This window comes from Leucoraja erinacea, chromosome 14 (genome assembly GCF_028641065.1).
Source record: "Leucoraja erinacea ecotype New England chromosome 14, Leri_hhj_1, whole genome shotgun sequence".
NCBI lineage: Eukaryota > Metazoa > Chordata > Chondrichthyes > Rajiformes > Rajidae > Leucoraja > Leucoraja erinaceus.
In genome coordinates this window covers 33044354-33059186 of record NC_073390.1, presented here as the reverse complement: position 1 = coordinate 33059186, position 14833 = coordinate 33044354, and the positions used below count along the sequence as shown (strand labels likewise).

At 44.4% G+C, this 14833-nt stretch overlaps 1 protein-coding gene across 1 annotated transcript in view; it reads right to left on the bottom strand.

Moving 5' to 3' along the window:
- Positions 1-248: 248 nt before the first annotated feature.
- Positions 249-14833, bottom strand: part of LOC129703546 (complement C1q and tumor necrosis factor-related protein 9-like) — a 34412-nt gene continuing 19827 nt past the window's right edge. The window contains 2 exon segments of the mRNA XM_055646114.1: positions 249-1874; positions 14730-14810. Coding sequence (XP_055502089.1) covers positions 841-1874; positions 14730-14810 — 1115 coding nt within the window. The 3' untranslated portion in view covers positions 249-840.

Below are 14833 nucleotides of genomic sequence, written 5' to 3'. Positions count from 1 at the left end.
AAGATTTACATTGAAATCGACTTTGATAAATTAAATGCTGAATTTTCTTCTGGTCTAGCATAGTCCTGTGTTCCAACTCCTCTGTTAGAATGGAGGAAAAGATTAATCTGAATTGAAACAAAGAATTTGAAGTGGACAGCAGAATTTGATTTGAACATATCTGATGGCATTGCAAGTTTCAAGCTAATATTATTAACACATGAAAAATTGAGCTAGTATGCCCTCAAGAAACAAAATGACACAAACTCATATTTTCAGAATTTTATTCTAATTGGTACATTTTCTTAAAGAAACATGTCCTAGGTAGGATGAGCAGTGTCTGAACCACTTCCTACCTACATATGGCAGCTGGTACATTTTGATGGTGCATTTGGTCCAGTTTATGACTTTCACCCAGACACCTTCACCTAACAGCTAAACGCACACTGTTGGTGAAGAAAATGTTTCTCCAATAGGTATGTGAGTGCAATCATAAAAAAGAACCAACCATTAAAGCATCACTCAACATACCTGAAATGTGACTTGTCTTTAGATTCTCAAATTTATGAATATAAAAGAAAAATTATAGTTGCCAGAATTCAGAGGTACAAGAAAGAATTGCTATTTTCATTCCTAGTTATCAAACAGTAATAACGGTTTGTTAGAAGTATAGCATAACACAAAAAAAAAACTACAAGCCTTGGCTCATGATTTTACAGCATATTTAAATCAATATTTTGGATGCTTCCTTTATGAACTAGTTAGCCTGATTGGTGATTACAGCTGAAAATAGTCAGGCTTAAAGCTGGTGGGCATATGTATTCACTTTGGATTCAATGGAATTTTAAATGTTTTTTGCCTCTATGATGGGGCTTCATTGGCATTAGGAGGACTGGGCTCAAATGAAGAACCAGAATCAGGAACGTAGTTGGAGCCAGAGCCAGTACCAGAACCCGAGCCATCATCTGCAGGAGATGTTGGGGGTTCATAATCAAAATAGGGATTGTAGTAATCAGTTTGATCCGTAGCTGGGCCTAACGCCCTGGAAATTACTGGTAAACAGGAATCAGGATAAAGGAGAAAGCCGCTGAACGTGCTGTCAGTATCCTGATCTGCGGAGACACCATTGAAACTAGAATCCTTCACTTGTAACCATATCTTGTCCCTTGCAGTAAGATGTAATATCACAGTTTGGGAAGCTTGACCCTGGGTAGCTTTGCTAGATGTCTTGATAACTAATTTACGATTTTTAAATAATCCGAGTTTAATTGGATTTGTTTGTATTGACAAATGGTAACTAAATTCATATGTCCCATTGACTGGGGCTATGTAAACTCCAACTGTAGGATTAAAGTGTCCCTGTCTGTTGTAGAAAATTACCGTGAATGGTATGGGGAAAAACGGATTTGGTAACCCATCTTCGACATTTCGTCCAGCAGAAAAAGCTGATTGGATGGTAGGAGCACATGGGCCAGGAGGTCCTTCTTCACCCTCATTGCCCTGTTCACCTCTGGCTCCTTTTTCGCCAGTTTTTCCCTCCTCACCCGCTGGCCCTTGATCTCCTTTGATTCCTCCAGGTCCAGTTGGTCCAGTACTGCCAGGTTCGCCTTTTACTCCATCTACACAGTCACATGAACCTAGTTCCCCTTTGCTACCTTTCACTCCTTCAACACCCGTGTCTCCTTTAAAGCCAGTGCTTCCTGTTTCACCTTTGAGGCCAGGTTGTCCCGACAAGCCAACTTCACCCATATCTCCCTTTGGACCACTGGAACCTGTATCTCCTTTCTGTCCTGGATCTCCTTTTATGCTCTGGCATTCAGCGGGACATTGACCAGGAACACCTGAACTTCCCTTAGCACCTGGGAGTCCATTAGCACCTGGGTTACCCCTTAGACCTAAAATCAAAAATGGAAAAGATTAATACAAAAGGCATTTGCCAAAATTAATAATCAGAAATTGAATTAATTTAATTACTCTATAATTTTCTAAAGAAATATAAATTATTTTGCTGAAGCTTTTGCTTAATTGTCATTTGGATGACAAATGTATTCAAATAATTTTCAATTGTCTCCAACCTGCAAATTTAAACTTTAAAGAGAACAGGAAAAATTCTAAAGACTGATAGAGGACATGAGCAAGCAAAAGAAATTGACCAGCAAATTGAGAACTAAAACTCACACAAAGTTAGTGGCAGATCTAATGCGCTTTAGGTCTCTTTCTCGGCAGACATGGCTGTACTTTCTCATAGCTCACATACAATAGAATTAATGTGTACCTTATTGGTGAGTAAACATTTTATGTGATGATGGTTTGGCTAAATCATCAGTTTTGCCGCTGAAAGTAGTAAGCATCTAAGGGTGACTGCTACTACTGGGCGTATAAAAAGGAAGATATACACTAGTGGAACAGTTGTGTTAAGATTCAAGAGCCGGGTGGAGGGCAAATTGTGAAGCTTTGGCTCGAGAGACTTCAGCGTAGTCTGTATTCAGCAGATGGTGGGATAAAATCCAGTCTATGTTATTTTCCCTTCGTATATTTTCTTGCCGTAGAGCAGTACAGATGGCAGTTACTGTAGAATAGTTATATGCTATTCCTGCTGGATGTGGGAAGTCAGGAAGACTTCCAGTATCCTTGAGGGCTACACCTGCACGAGCTGCTTATGGACCGTTTTAGGGAACCGGCGCAGCGGCTGGATGACCTGCGGATTATCTGGGAGACTGAGATCAATGATAGGTGGTACAGTGAGGTGGTCATACCTAGGGTACGGGCAGGAAGTAGATGGTGACCACCAGGAAAGGAAGCAGGCCGAGTACAGAATCCCCTGTGGCATTTCCCCCTTGACCACAGGTATGTGCCTTTGGATACTGTTGGGGGCTATGACTTGTCAGAGGAGAGTAGCAGAGGTCAGGTCTATGGCATTGGGGCCAACACTGAGGTACTGCATGGAAAGGTGAAGACAAGCAGAGCCATAGTGATAGGAGACCTCTTAGTTAGGGAAGAAGCCAAGTGTTTCTGTGACAGCAAGAGACTCCAGGATGGTTTGTTTGCTCCCTGGAGCTAGGACTCAGCATATCTCAGAGTGGTTGCACAATATTCTCAAGAGAGAGGGCGAGCAGCCGGAGGTCATTATGTAAGTTGGTACAAATGACATTGGTAGGAAAAGGGATGCAATCCTGCAGAGTGAATACAGGGAGCTAGGCGTAAGGTTAAAAAGCAGGACCTCGAGGACATTTTTCTCCGTATTGTCCCTGGAGCCACGTGCTAATGAGGATAAGAACAGGAAGATAGAATAGGTAAATTTGTTGGTGCAGGATTTCAGATTTTTTTACTATTGGGAATGTTTTCTGGGGCAGTACGGAAGGCAATGAAAGAAGTAGACAGGATAGGCAGGAGCACAGAAGAAAGTGAGGTAGGACTGTTGGTTTAAGTTGTGTCTATTTCAATGCGAGAGGCTTGACAGAAAATGTGGATAAACTCGGAGTATGGTTAGGTACATGCACATTATAGCTATTACAGAAACTGGGCTAAGTGAGGGATCCATCTGTCAGCTTAATGTTCCATTGAAAGGTGCTGCAGACGAGACAGTGGTGGGGGTAAAAGTTGCTTTATTAAGGAGAATGTTGCAATAGTAGTCTAAGCTATCATAACTGATGGTTTGTCCAGTGAGGCTATATGGATGGAGCTGAGAAAAAAAACGAGATGATCACCTTATTGGGAGTGTACTATGGGCCCCCTAAAAGTTTACGGGAATTAGCAGAGCAAATATGCTGGGAGATTGCAGCCAGCTGCAGGACTAATAGGGCCAAAGACTTGAATGGGATGGAACGTGTTAAATATGTTCAGGAAAGATTCCTTAGGCAGTATGTGGAGGGCCCTACTAGGGAGAGGGCAAAACATAACCTACTCTTAGGAAATTGGAAAGGCCAAGTGAATGAAGTGTCAGTCTAAAAGACTGTTACTTAGAGACAATATATATAAGCATCTAGATAAACAGGGTCTGATTAGGAACAGTCAACATGGATTTGTGCCTGGAAGGTCATGTTTGACTAATCTTCTTGAATTTTTTGAAGAGGTTACTAGGGAAATTGACGAGGGTAAAGCAGTGGATGTTGTCTATATGGACTTTAGTAAGGCCTTTGACAAGGTTCCTCATGGAAGGTTGGTTAAGAAGGTTCAACTGTTGGGTATAAATGCAGGAATAGCAAGATGGATTCAACAGTGGCTGATTGGGAGAAGCCAGAGGGTAATGGTGGATGGCTGTTTATCGGGTTGGAGGCAGGTGACTAGTGGGGTGCCTCAGGGATCTGTGTTGGGTCCTTTGTTGTTTGTCATGTACATCAATGATCTGGATGAAGGTGTGGTAAATTGGATTAGTAAGTATACAGATGATACTAAGATAGGGGGTGTTGTGGATAATGAAGAGGATTTCCAAAGTCTACAGAGTGATTTAGGCCATTTGGAAAAATGGGCTGAAAGATGGCAGATGGAGTTTAATGCTGATAAATGTGAGGTGCTACACCTTGGCAGGACAAATCAAAATAGGACGTACATGGTAAATGGTAGGGAATTGAAGAATACAGTTGAACAGAGGGATCTGGGTATAACCGTGCATAGTTCCTTGAAGGTGGAATCTCATATAGATAGGGTGGTAAAGAAAGCTTTTGGTATGCTAGCCTTTATAAATCAGAGCATTGAGTATAGAAGCTGGGATGTAATGTTAAAATTGTACAAGGCATTGGTGAGACCAAATCTGGAGTATGGGGTACAATTTTGGTCGCCAAATTATAGGAAGGATGTCAACAAAATAGAGAGAGTACAGAGGAGATTTACTAGAATGTTGCCTGGGTTTCAACAACTAAGTTACAGAGATAGGTTGAATAAGTTAGGTCTTTATTCTCTGGAGCGCAGAAGGTTAAGGGGGGACCTGATAGAGGTCTTTAAAATGATGAGAGGGATAGACAGAGTTGATGTGGACAAGCTTTTCCCTTTGAGAATAGGGAAGATTCAAACAAGGGGACATGACTTCAGAATTAAGGGACAGAAGTTTAGGGGTAATATGAGGGGGAACTTCTTTACGCAGAGAGTGGTGGCGGTGTGGAATGAGCTCCCAGTGGAAGTGGTGGAGGCAGGTTCATTGGTATCATTTAAAAATAAATTGGATAGGCATATGGATGAGAAGGGAATGGAGGGTTATGGTACGAGTGCAGGCAGGTGGGACTAAGGGGAAAAAAATTTGTTCGGCATGGACTTGTAGGGCCGAGATGGCCTGTTTCCGTGCTGTAATTGTTATATGGTTATATGGTTAAAAGGGGATAGGAGGTAGATCTGGCTGATAATATTAAGAGAAATCCAAAGAGATTAAGGGAATGAGGAGAACTAGGGAGAGAATAACCACAGAAACCAAAGCAGTCATCTACGTGTGGAACCGCAGGTGATGGGCAAGGTCATCAATGAGTATCTTCCCTTTATTTTTACTGTAGAGAAAAATGTAAACATTAGGAAACTTAGGACAGTTAATGGAGATGTCTTGAGGACAATCCATATTATGGTCGAGTAGGTACTGGACGTCCTACGGGGTATGAAGGTAAATAAACCCACCAGGCCTGATCAGATATATCCAAGGCCCCTGTGAGAAGCTAGAGAAGAAATTGCAGAAGCCCTGGTTGAGAAACATAAATCATCATCAGACACGGGTGAGGTCCCGGATGACTGGAGGATGGCTAATGTTGTGGCTAATGAGCCTGTGGCAGGTAAGTTAATGGAGAAGATTCTGAGGGATAAGATATGTTTGCATTTGAATAGACAGGGTCTGATTAGGTATAGTCAGCATGTTTTTTTATGTGGGAGATCATGTCTCACAAATTGATTGTTTCTTTTGAAGAGGTAACCAAAACCGTTGATGAAGGCAAAGTTGTAAATGCTATCTATATGGACTTCAGCAAGGCCTATGATGAGGTTCCACTTGGTAGGCTGCTCTGGAAGGTTAGATCACACTGGATCCAGGGAGAGCTAGCCGACTGGATAGAAAATTGGCTTCGTGGTAGGAAGCATAGGAAGGTTGCTTTTCAGACTGTAGGCCTGTGATGAGTGGTGTGCCTCAGGGACTATTGACCAGTAAGCCTAATAGCTGCGGTAGGTAAGTTAATGGAGAAGTTTCTGAGGGATAAGACAGGGATAAGAAGGTACACAATAATGCTGGAGAAACTCAGCGGGTGCAGCAGCATCTATGGAGCGAAGGAAATAGGTAACGTTTCGGGCCGAAACCCTTCTTCAGTCTGAAGAAGGGTTTCGGCCCAAAACATTACCCATTTCCTTCGCTCCATAGATGCTGCTGCACCCGCTGAGTTTCTCCAGCATTTTTGTGTAACTTCGATTTTCCAACATCTGCAGTTCCTTCTTGAAGACAGGGATAAGATATGCATTTAGATAGACAGGGTCTGATTAGAAATAGTCAACATGGTTTTGTACATGGGAGGTCACGTCTCCCATGTACAAAACATCGCTGTTCATTATTTTCATTAATGATTTGGATGAGAATGTATAAGGCATGATTAGTAAGTTTGACATTACAGTAGGTGGTATTGTGAATAGTGAAGATGGTTATCAATAATTACAGCAGGCTCTTGATCAGCTGGGCAAGTAGGTTGAGGAATGGCTAATGAAGTTGGCTAATGGCTAAGTGCGAGGTGTTACATTTTGAGAAGTCAACTCATGGCAGGACCACAGTGAATGTTAGGACCCAGAGGTGTGTTGCAGAGCAGAGGGATTTAGGAGTACATATACAGTTCCCTGAAAGTGGCATCACAGGCAGGTACAGTGGCCAAGAAGCCTTTTGGTACATTGGCCTTCATAAAGGGCATCCCACTTGGGAGACCTCCACCGTGACCTCTGGCGGCCTTGCCCGCGACCCATTCACAGGAAGGTCGCCACAAGGTCGTAGGAGGTTTTCGTCACTCTCCTTCATGGTCGAGAATGGTCTCCGCGTAGTCGAGGCTTCAGCTAAGTCGCGGCGTATCTTTCAAGATGTTAAAAATTGGCCAAGACTAAAAATAGGTCGCCGTGGGAAAAATCAATATTTTATTAGTCCTAGGTCTAGTCGAAGTCGGTCGTACTAGGTTGTGACACTAGTCGTAGGTAGTCAAAGGTGGTCGAAGATAATAGCTCAGGGGTGAAAAAAAGGTCAGTAGAAAAAAAAGGTTATTTAAACAGCAGAACGTCATCTCAGTCACTCCAAGGCATGTTCATTCATAGCTGGGGAGTTTTTTGGAGAGGAGACTTGTGTTTTAGAAATGGCACCAAAAAGGCAGCAGTGCAGGGGGAGGGCACAACCCTAAAAACCTGCCATGCAGGAGTTGCCCACCCAGGAGGAGGAGTGGCAGGAGGTGATGCCACAGGAGGTGATAGTGTAGCAGGAGGAGGTAGACCTGCATGAGAGACCCCTGGAGGAGGAGACCAGGGTGGTAGTATATGTCCCCACCACCACCCCATCCTTCACTGCCTCATTTGAAGGCAGCAAAGCAGCCCTTTCTCCTGTGTCTGACACAGCAGAGGCAGATGCCCCATTGGTGGTGAGGGAGGGCTGGAGGAAGGTTATGCCCTACACCTTCACCAGGCAGCAGGAGGGGACCTTGAGGAATGGTTCCAGCAGAATGCCATCCTGTACGAAAAAGAAAATGAGGGGTACAGGGACAGGGACAAGAATGGCATGTTTGCCATCCACTGCCCCACATGTGTGCTTAAAGTTCCATCTCTTGTCAAAGCCCAGCGGCACTCTCTTTCAGTCATCTGGTGTACTGGGACAGTCCATCACATCATCTCCATTCACCCATTGAGACCTCTTCTTGTGCTTCCTCTTCACCCTTGCTCTTCCCCTTCCTGCTTTTCTTAAAAGGCTGCTGAAGCAAAAGGGCTACTGCAAACAGTAGTAGTTGTGTTTTTACTAACATCCTCCAAACTAGTTCCTTCCTTGCTTGCATGGTTCAGAATGATTTGCCAGAGACCATCCTCGAGTAAAACGTACGTGGTCAAAGCTAGTCTTCAACAGTCGAAGGAGGTCATCTTAATAGTCGTAGGAGGTCGTACACATAGCCATGGAAGGTCGTAGGAGGTCGTAGGTCACCGCAACCTTGATTTTTAAAAAAAAGTCGTTTAAGGTCACCAAAAGTCGCAGTGGAGGTCTCCTAAGTGGGATAGGCCCGTAAGTCAGGGTATCGAGCAGAGAGGTTGGGATGTTATGTTACAGAAGTTAGTGAGGCCACACTTGAAGCACCATTTTCAGTTTTGGTCACCCTGCTGTAGGAATGATGCCATTGAGCAGGAAAGAGTGCGGAGAAGATGTACGAGGATGTTGCTAGGACTTGAGGGGATTTATTATAGGGAGAGTTTGGGCAGGCTATGACCTTATTCCTTTGAGCACAGGAGGCTGAAAGGTGATCTTATAGAGATGTCTAAAATCATGAGGGGATTTGATAGGTTAAATACACCGTCTTGTACCCAGGGTACGGGAATCAAAAACAAGAGAACATATGTTTAAAGGTGAGAGGGGCAAGATTTAACATGAACCTGACAGACAACTTTTTCATTCAGAGCGTATATAGAATGAGCTGCCAGAGAGCAAATTTAAGCTAATACTAAAACAGCATTTAAAAGCCACTTGGACAGGTACATGTGTAGGAAAGGTTGAAGTGTAAGTATAAGAAATGAAGTGGACGAGCTTGAGGCTCAGTTAGTATGATGTTGTGAGAATTACAGAGACATGGCTGCAAGAGGGCCAGGGTTGGGAACTGAATATTCAAGGGGATACATCCTATCGAAAAGTCACACAGGTGGGAAGAGGGGGTGGGGAAGCTCTGTTGGTGAGGAATGAAATTCAGTCCATTGCAAGGGGTGACATTGAAACAGGAGATGTGGAGTCAATATGGATAGAGCTAAGGAATTGTAAGGGTAAAAAGACCCCAATGGAACTTATCTACAGGCTCCCAAACAGTAGCCTGGATATATCGTTGTCTCGTTGTAGGACAATGATCATTCTTTTAATCTGGATATTTAATTTATGTATTGTGTTTTAAAAAATATGTAATTTATGATGCTTTTATGTGATATACTAAGATTTTATATGTACTTTATGATATTTTTTAATATGCAATGCATTTTTTAATGTAATGTTGCCCCTTGTCTGGACCTTGAGTCCGTAATAAAGTTTATTATTATTATTATTATTATTATTATTATTATAGGGTGCAAGTTGAATCAAAATTTTAAATTGGCATGTCGTAAAGGTAATGCTACAATTGTTATGGGAGATTTCAACATGCAGGTAGACTGGGAAAATCAGGTTGCTACTGGCCCCCAAGAAAGGGAGATTGTGGTGTGCCTCCGTGATAGATGCTTAGAGCAGCTTGTACTGGAGCCTAGCAGGGAGAAGGCAATAGTAAGATTAAATGAGAGCTTACCAGTTTGAACTTTGATCTTTATTTTATGATGAGGGATTATGTGAAGACCCCGCCAGCACGCATGCGCATAATTCTTCAAAGCAGCGGTATGGAATCACAGAACACAATTGAAATAATAATTGAAATAAACATAGTAAAGATAAGAAGAACTAGGATACCAGTTGACCTTTATAATTGAGGGCGGGAGCGGAGGGCACGTAATCCCTCATTGTAACTCCTCATAAAATAAAGATCAAACTTCAAACTGGTAAGTTCTCGTTTAATCTTACTATTTTACTTCGGAGTCACGTGGGTGACGTGAAGATTTTAAAGCTCTGTGATTTCAAGCCGTGTAACAGTCCATGCTTCACTCACTGCCGACATCGAGGGAGGAAGTATGTTACCGTAATTAAACATGAATCAGTTTTTAAAAACAATAACTATATTTATTTTAAACAAAGAAAATAACGCTCCCCCGGGCTTAAATTATATATTTGCAGAATTTAAAATCCTTTCTGCAAACAATGCAGGTTTGGCAATCGGCTTGTTATAGAACGTTTGGAAAGTTCTTTCCATGGACCACCCCGCTGATGCCAGGATATGGTCCATTGGCACCTCCATATTGCTGGCCGCCGATGTTGCTGCTGCCCTGGTGGAGTGAGATTTAAAAATGTCAGTATCCAACCCAGCAGCTCCCAATACCTGTCTGAGCCACCTTGAGATGGTTTGTACCGACACCTGACCATGTTGCTTTTTGAAGCTGACCCATAGTGCCTTTTCTCTCCCTCGGAATGCTTTGGTTGTGCTAAGGTATAGCAGCAGATGTGTCATGACACGTAAAGGGGGTCAGGTGGGTACGCCCGGAATTCCATCGTAAGTCCTGAAGTTCCCGGTCTGCTCTGCTTGACCAGCTCCCAGATTGTGAATGTAATTTGGTCAGCTGATGTGACCATATTGTCCAGTATTAGGTAGTGTAGAGATTGGACCCTTTGGGCTGAGACTAAAGCCATCAGCATTACCGTTTTCAGGGTGAGCTGTTCCAGAGTCAGGGATCTGGCTGGTGACCAACCCCTTAGAAATGACAGGACGACACTGACGTCCCATATCTGGGTGTACGTTGGTCTAGGGGGGTTGGTATTAAAAATACCTTTCATTAGTTTGGCCACCAGCGGATTTGATCCTATATGGACTGTTGTCCTGTTGCCTGCCATAGATAGGCTGACAGCGCACTCCTAGCACGATTTATTGTGCTGTAACTCAGACCTTCATCGTAGTGAAGGCTGGACAGGAACTCCAGCACGTTCATGTTGCTGTTCTATATGTCGCCCCAGTTCTTGAAAAGTATGTTTCCCACTTCCTGATGCTGGAGAGGTACTGTTTCTTGGTGGATTGTCGGTGAGATGCTGTCATCATGTCCATGGTCCTGTTTGATAGTCCCAGGTCCAATAATGGTCTTTTTAAATTCTGCAACCCAACAGATTTATTCTGTCATGGCACGGATGACTCTCGCCTGTGACGGGTGGACCAACAGATCTTAGCTAATTCCAGGGTTTTGCCCACTATTAAAATGTCATCAAGATATGCCATGACAATATGTTTTTGTTTTCTTAGTATTGCCAAGGCTGGTTTTAATATCTTGGTAAATAATCTTGGGGCTGATGTTAGTCCATTTGGCAACACTTTATACTGCCATTGTTGCCCCATCCAGTTAAACTTTAGGTATCTACGATGATCCTTATGAATGGGTACTGAATAGTATGCATCTTTTAGATCGATGCATGCCATGAAGTATCCTCTGGAAATCAATTGTTTGGCAGTAACAAATGTTTCCATTTTGAAATGTATATACTGGACAAAAGTATTCAGTGTCGTCAAGTCAATGATGATGCGACATCCACCATCTCTCTTGGTTTTTGTAAAGATATTTGATACAAATTCCAAAGGGTCATGTTCCGATTTCTCTATGACTACTTTTGTATGTAATCTCACCAGTTCTGCCTGTCCCTCGCATTTTTCTTTTTGTGAGAGGGTAAACTCCCTGTGGGGTGCATGCTGAACTGGTGACATACTTTTTTGAATTAATTCAATTTTGTATCCCTGAATACTTTGTAGTATATAATTATCAAGAGTGATAGCCCTCCATGCTTCCAAAAACAGGTGTAACCTTCCCCCTGTTAGATGTGGCCCTTGTGGCTAAGGGGATCAGAGGGTATGGAGAGAAGGCAGGTACGGAATACTGAGTTGGATGATCAGCCATGATCATATTGAATGGCGGTGCAGGCTCGAAGGGCCGAATGGCCTACTCCTGCACCTAATTTATATGTTTCTATAGGCCCTGCACCTTTTATGTTCTGGAAGGAACCAGACCCGCCTACCTCCATGGTTACCGGTAGAATGTTCATTTCTTGGGTTTCCGGTTCTTCATCGGTCGAGGTGTTGCTGTGTGGGGTTGGCGCATCTTCCATGGGGTCCGCTCTGGGCCCTGGCCTAAAAAAGACCTCCGGGAATGATATGCGGGCCCCATGCTTTCACCAGCACCATGATGTTGACGCCTACTGGTGGATGCGTAGGGGTGCTGCCGTCTGGGTTGCGTGGCCTTGCTCGTTCCGAGGCCTGCCCTCATGAGTCCAAGCGCTTTTGACTCCTCATCCAGATCTTTTACCTGTTTCGACAGGTCCTTTCCAAATAGCAGGATTTGAGGTTGTGTGGTCGGAGATTTGCACAACCCTGCAAATTTGGGATTGAGGGCAGGTCTTATTGCTTCTTTGCGCAGGCTATTTATTTTGTACTGTGTGTTACACAGTAGAGCCAGGGTGTCCTGCTGGTTGTTGGTCATTTCGACCCCATCCACGGAACGAGCGTATTTAGACCCCATCCACGGAACGTCAGGAGCTTCAGCATTTTTTGGAGTTTTACCTCTTGGGTTCGTATGCCCAACCCAATGTACCCCCAGATTTGGCTGTTGACAACCGGTACATTGAATGAAATGAAATTCTCCGGGGGCGTGTATAATTCCAACGTCTCATTTACTACCTGTTCTTGTAGTGGGTTGAAGGACAGGTAGTCAATACTGGCCGCCAGTTTGGACAGCAACGGCTGTCTCGCTCGCGATGTTACAGCGTAGCAGTTTACCACTCCCAGCAGCTCTTCTTGTTCCTGCACCCCCAGCATACTGCTGTCGTGTTCAGCCAAAGACCCCTCTTCTTGACCAGCCCAGCCCTGGTCACCAGCGCTCCCCTCTGCTGAGGGAGATGCGATGGTCAGTGCTGGAAATTGCACTGATGCGGGTGTGCATGCACTCCCTTGGCGGGCTTGCCCCATCTCCCGGAGCAAGTCCCGCTGGAGCATTTGCTCCATCAACCGCTCCATGCGGGACAAACGGTCACCTTTGCCGCTCTCGGGCGGTGTGTCTTCCGTGCCGGACTCATCGGGGTCTACCGGCCAGACCGACTTCTGCTTTGCCTTGCCTCCAACCCGCTGCGGTGGTTCGAGCTGAGCAGCTTGCTAGGTTGGGCTTGGCTCAGCAGAAATTGCGTCGGTGACTGTGGACCGCAGCGAGTGCGGTCCAGGTGCCGCCGGTCGCCCCCCACTGCTGGAACCCTCCTGGGCCATCACATTCGGACGGGGTGCGACCTTCTTTCTTTTTCTGCCCTTGTCCATGTTCTCTATAAAACAGAGCACAACAAGGGTTGCTCAAATACGACCTCAGAATAAGTTTTACTTACCTGGAGGTCCCATTTTAAACTCTATTGCGGGGGAGCTCGTTCCCCCGCCCGTCGCTGTTGCACTGCGTGAGACGCTATGTCGCGCATGCGTGCTGGCAGGATCTTCACGTAATCACTCACGTGACTCCGAAGTAAAATTCTGGATTTAGTGTTGTGCAATGAACCGGATTTGAATCACGCTTGACTAATTTTCTGAATTTTTTTTGCAGATGCAACTAGGAAAATGGACAAGGGAGTGCCAGTGGATTTAATGTAACTGGACTTTCAGAATGCATTTGATAAGGTCCCACATAGGAGATTAGTGGGCAGAATTAGGGCACATGATATTGGGGTTCGAGTGCTGACATGGATAGAAAATTGGTTGGCAGACAGACAAAGAGTAGGGATTAACGGGTCCCTTTCAGAATGGCAGGCAGTGACTAGTGGGGTTCCGCAAGGCTCGGTGCTAGAACCGCAGCTATTTACAATATACATCAATGATTTAGATGAAGGGATTCAAAGTAACATTAGCAAATTTGCAGATGACACTAAGCTGGGTGGCAGTGTGAACTGTGAGGACGATACTATGAGAATGCAGGGTGACTTGGACAGGTTGGGGGAGTGAGCAGATGCATGGGAGCTGCAATTTAATGTGGATAAATGTGAGGTTATCCACTTTGGTAGCAAAAACAGGAAGGCAGATTATTATCTAAATGGTGTCAATTTGTGAAAAAGGGAAGTACAACGGGATCTGGGGGTCCTTGTTCATCAGTCAATAAAAGTAAGCATGCAGGTACAACAGGCACTGAAGGAAGTGAATGGCATGTTGGCCTTCATAACAAGAGGAGTTGAGTATAAGAGCAAAGAGGTCCATCTGTAATTGTACAGGGCCCCAGTGAGACCACACCTGGAGTATTGTGTGCAGTTTTGGTCTCCAAATTTGAGGAAGTACATTCTTGCTATTGAGGGAGTGCAGCATAGGTTCACAAGGTTAATTCCCGGGATGGCCGGACTGTCATATGCTGAGTGAATGGAGTGGCTAGGCTTGTATACTCTGGAATTTAGAAGGATGAGGGGTTCTTATTAAAACATATAAGATTATTAAGGGTTTGAACACGCTAGAGGCAGGAAACAAGTTCCCGATGTTGGCGGAGTACAGAACCAGGGGCCACAGTTTAAGAATAAGGGGTAAGCCATTTCGAACAGAGATGAGGAAACACTTTTTCACACAGGGAGTTGTGAGTCTGTGGAATTCTCTGCCTCAGAGGGCGGTGGAGGCCAGTTCTCTGGATACTTTCAAGAGAGAGCTAGATAGGGCTCTTAAAGATACCAGAGTCAGGGGATATGGGGAGAAGGCAGGCACGGGGTACTGATTGTGAATGATCAGCCATGATCACATTGAATGGCGGTGCTGGCTCGAAGGGCCAAATGGTCTACTCCAGCACCTATTGTCTATCGAAAGGAATATGAGCCAAACATGGGCAAATGAGACTAGCTTAGATGGGGTATCTTGGTCGGAATGGACAAGCTGGACCAAAGGGCTTGTTTCACTGTTGTATGACAATACAAGGAACAATAGAAAAGTGGAAATGCATTTGACATTTCAGTGACATACCTCTACGGCCTTCAAAGCCACGATGTCCTCGAATCCCCTTGAGTCCCATCATGCCTCTTGGACCTCGAGTTCCTTTCTGTCCTGGAATTAAAAACACGAAACTC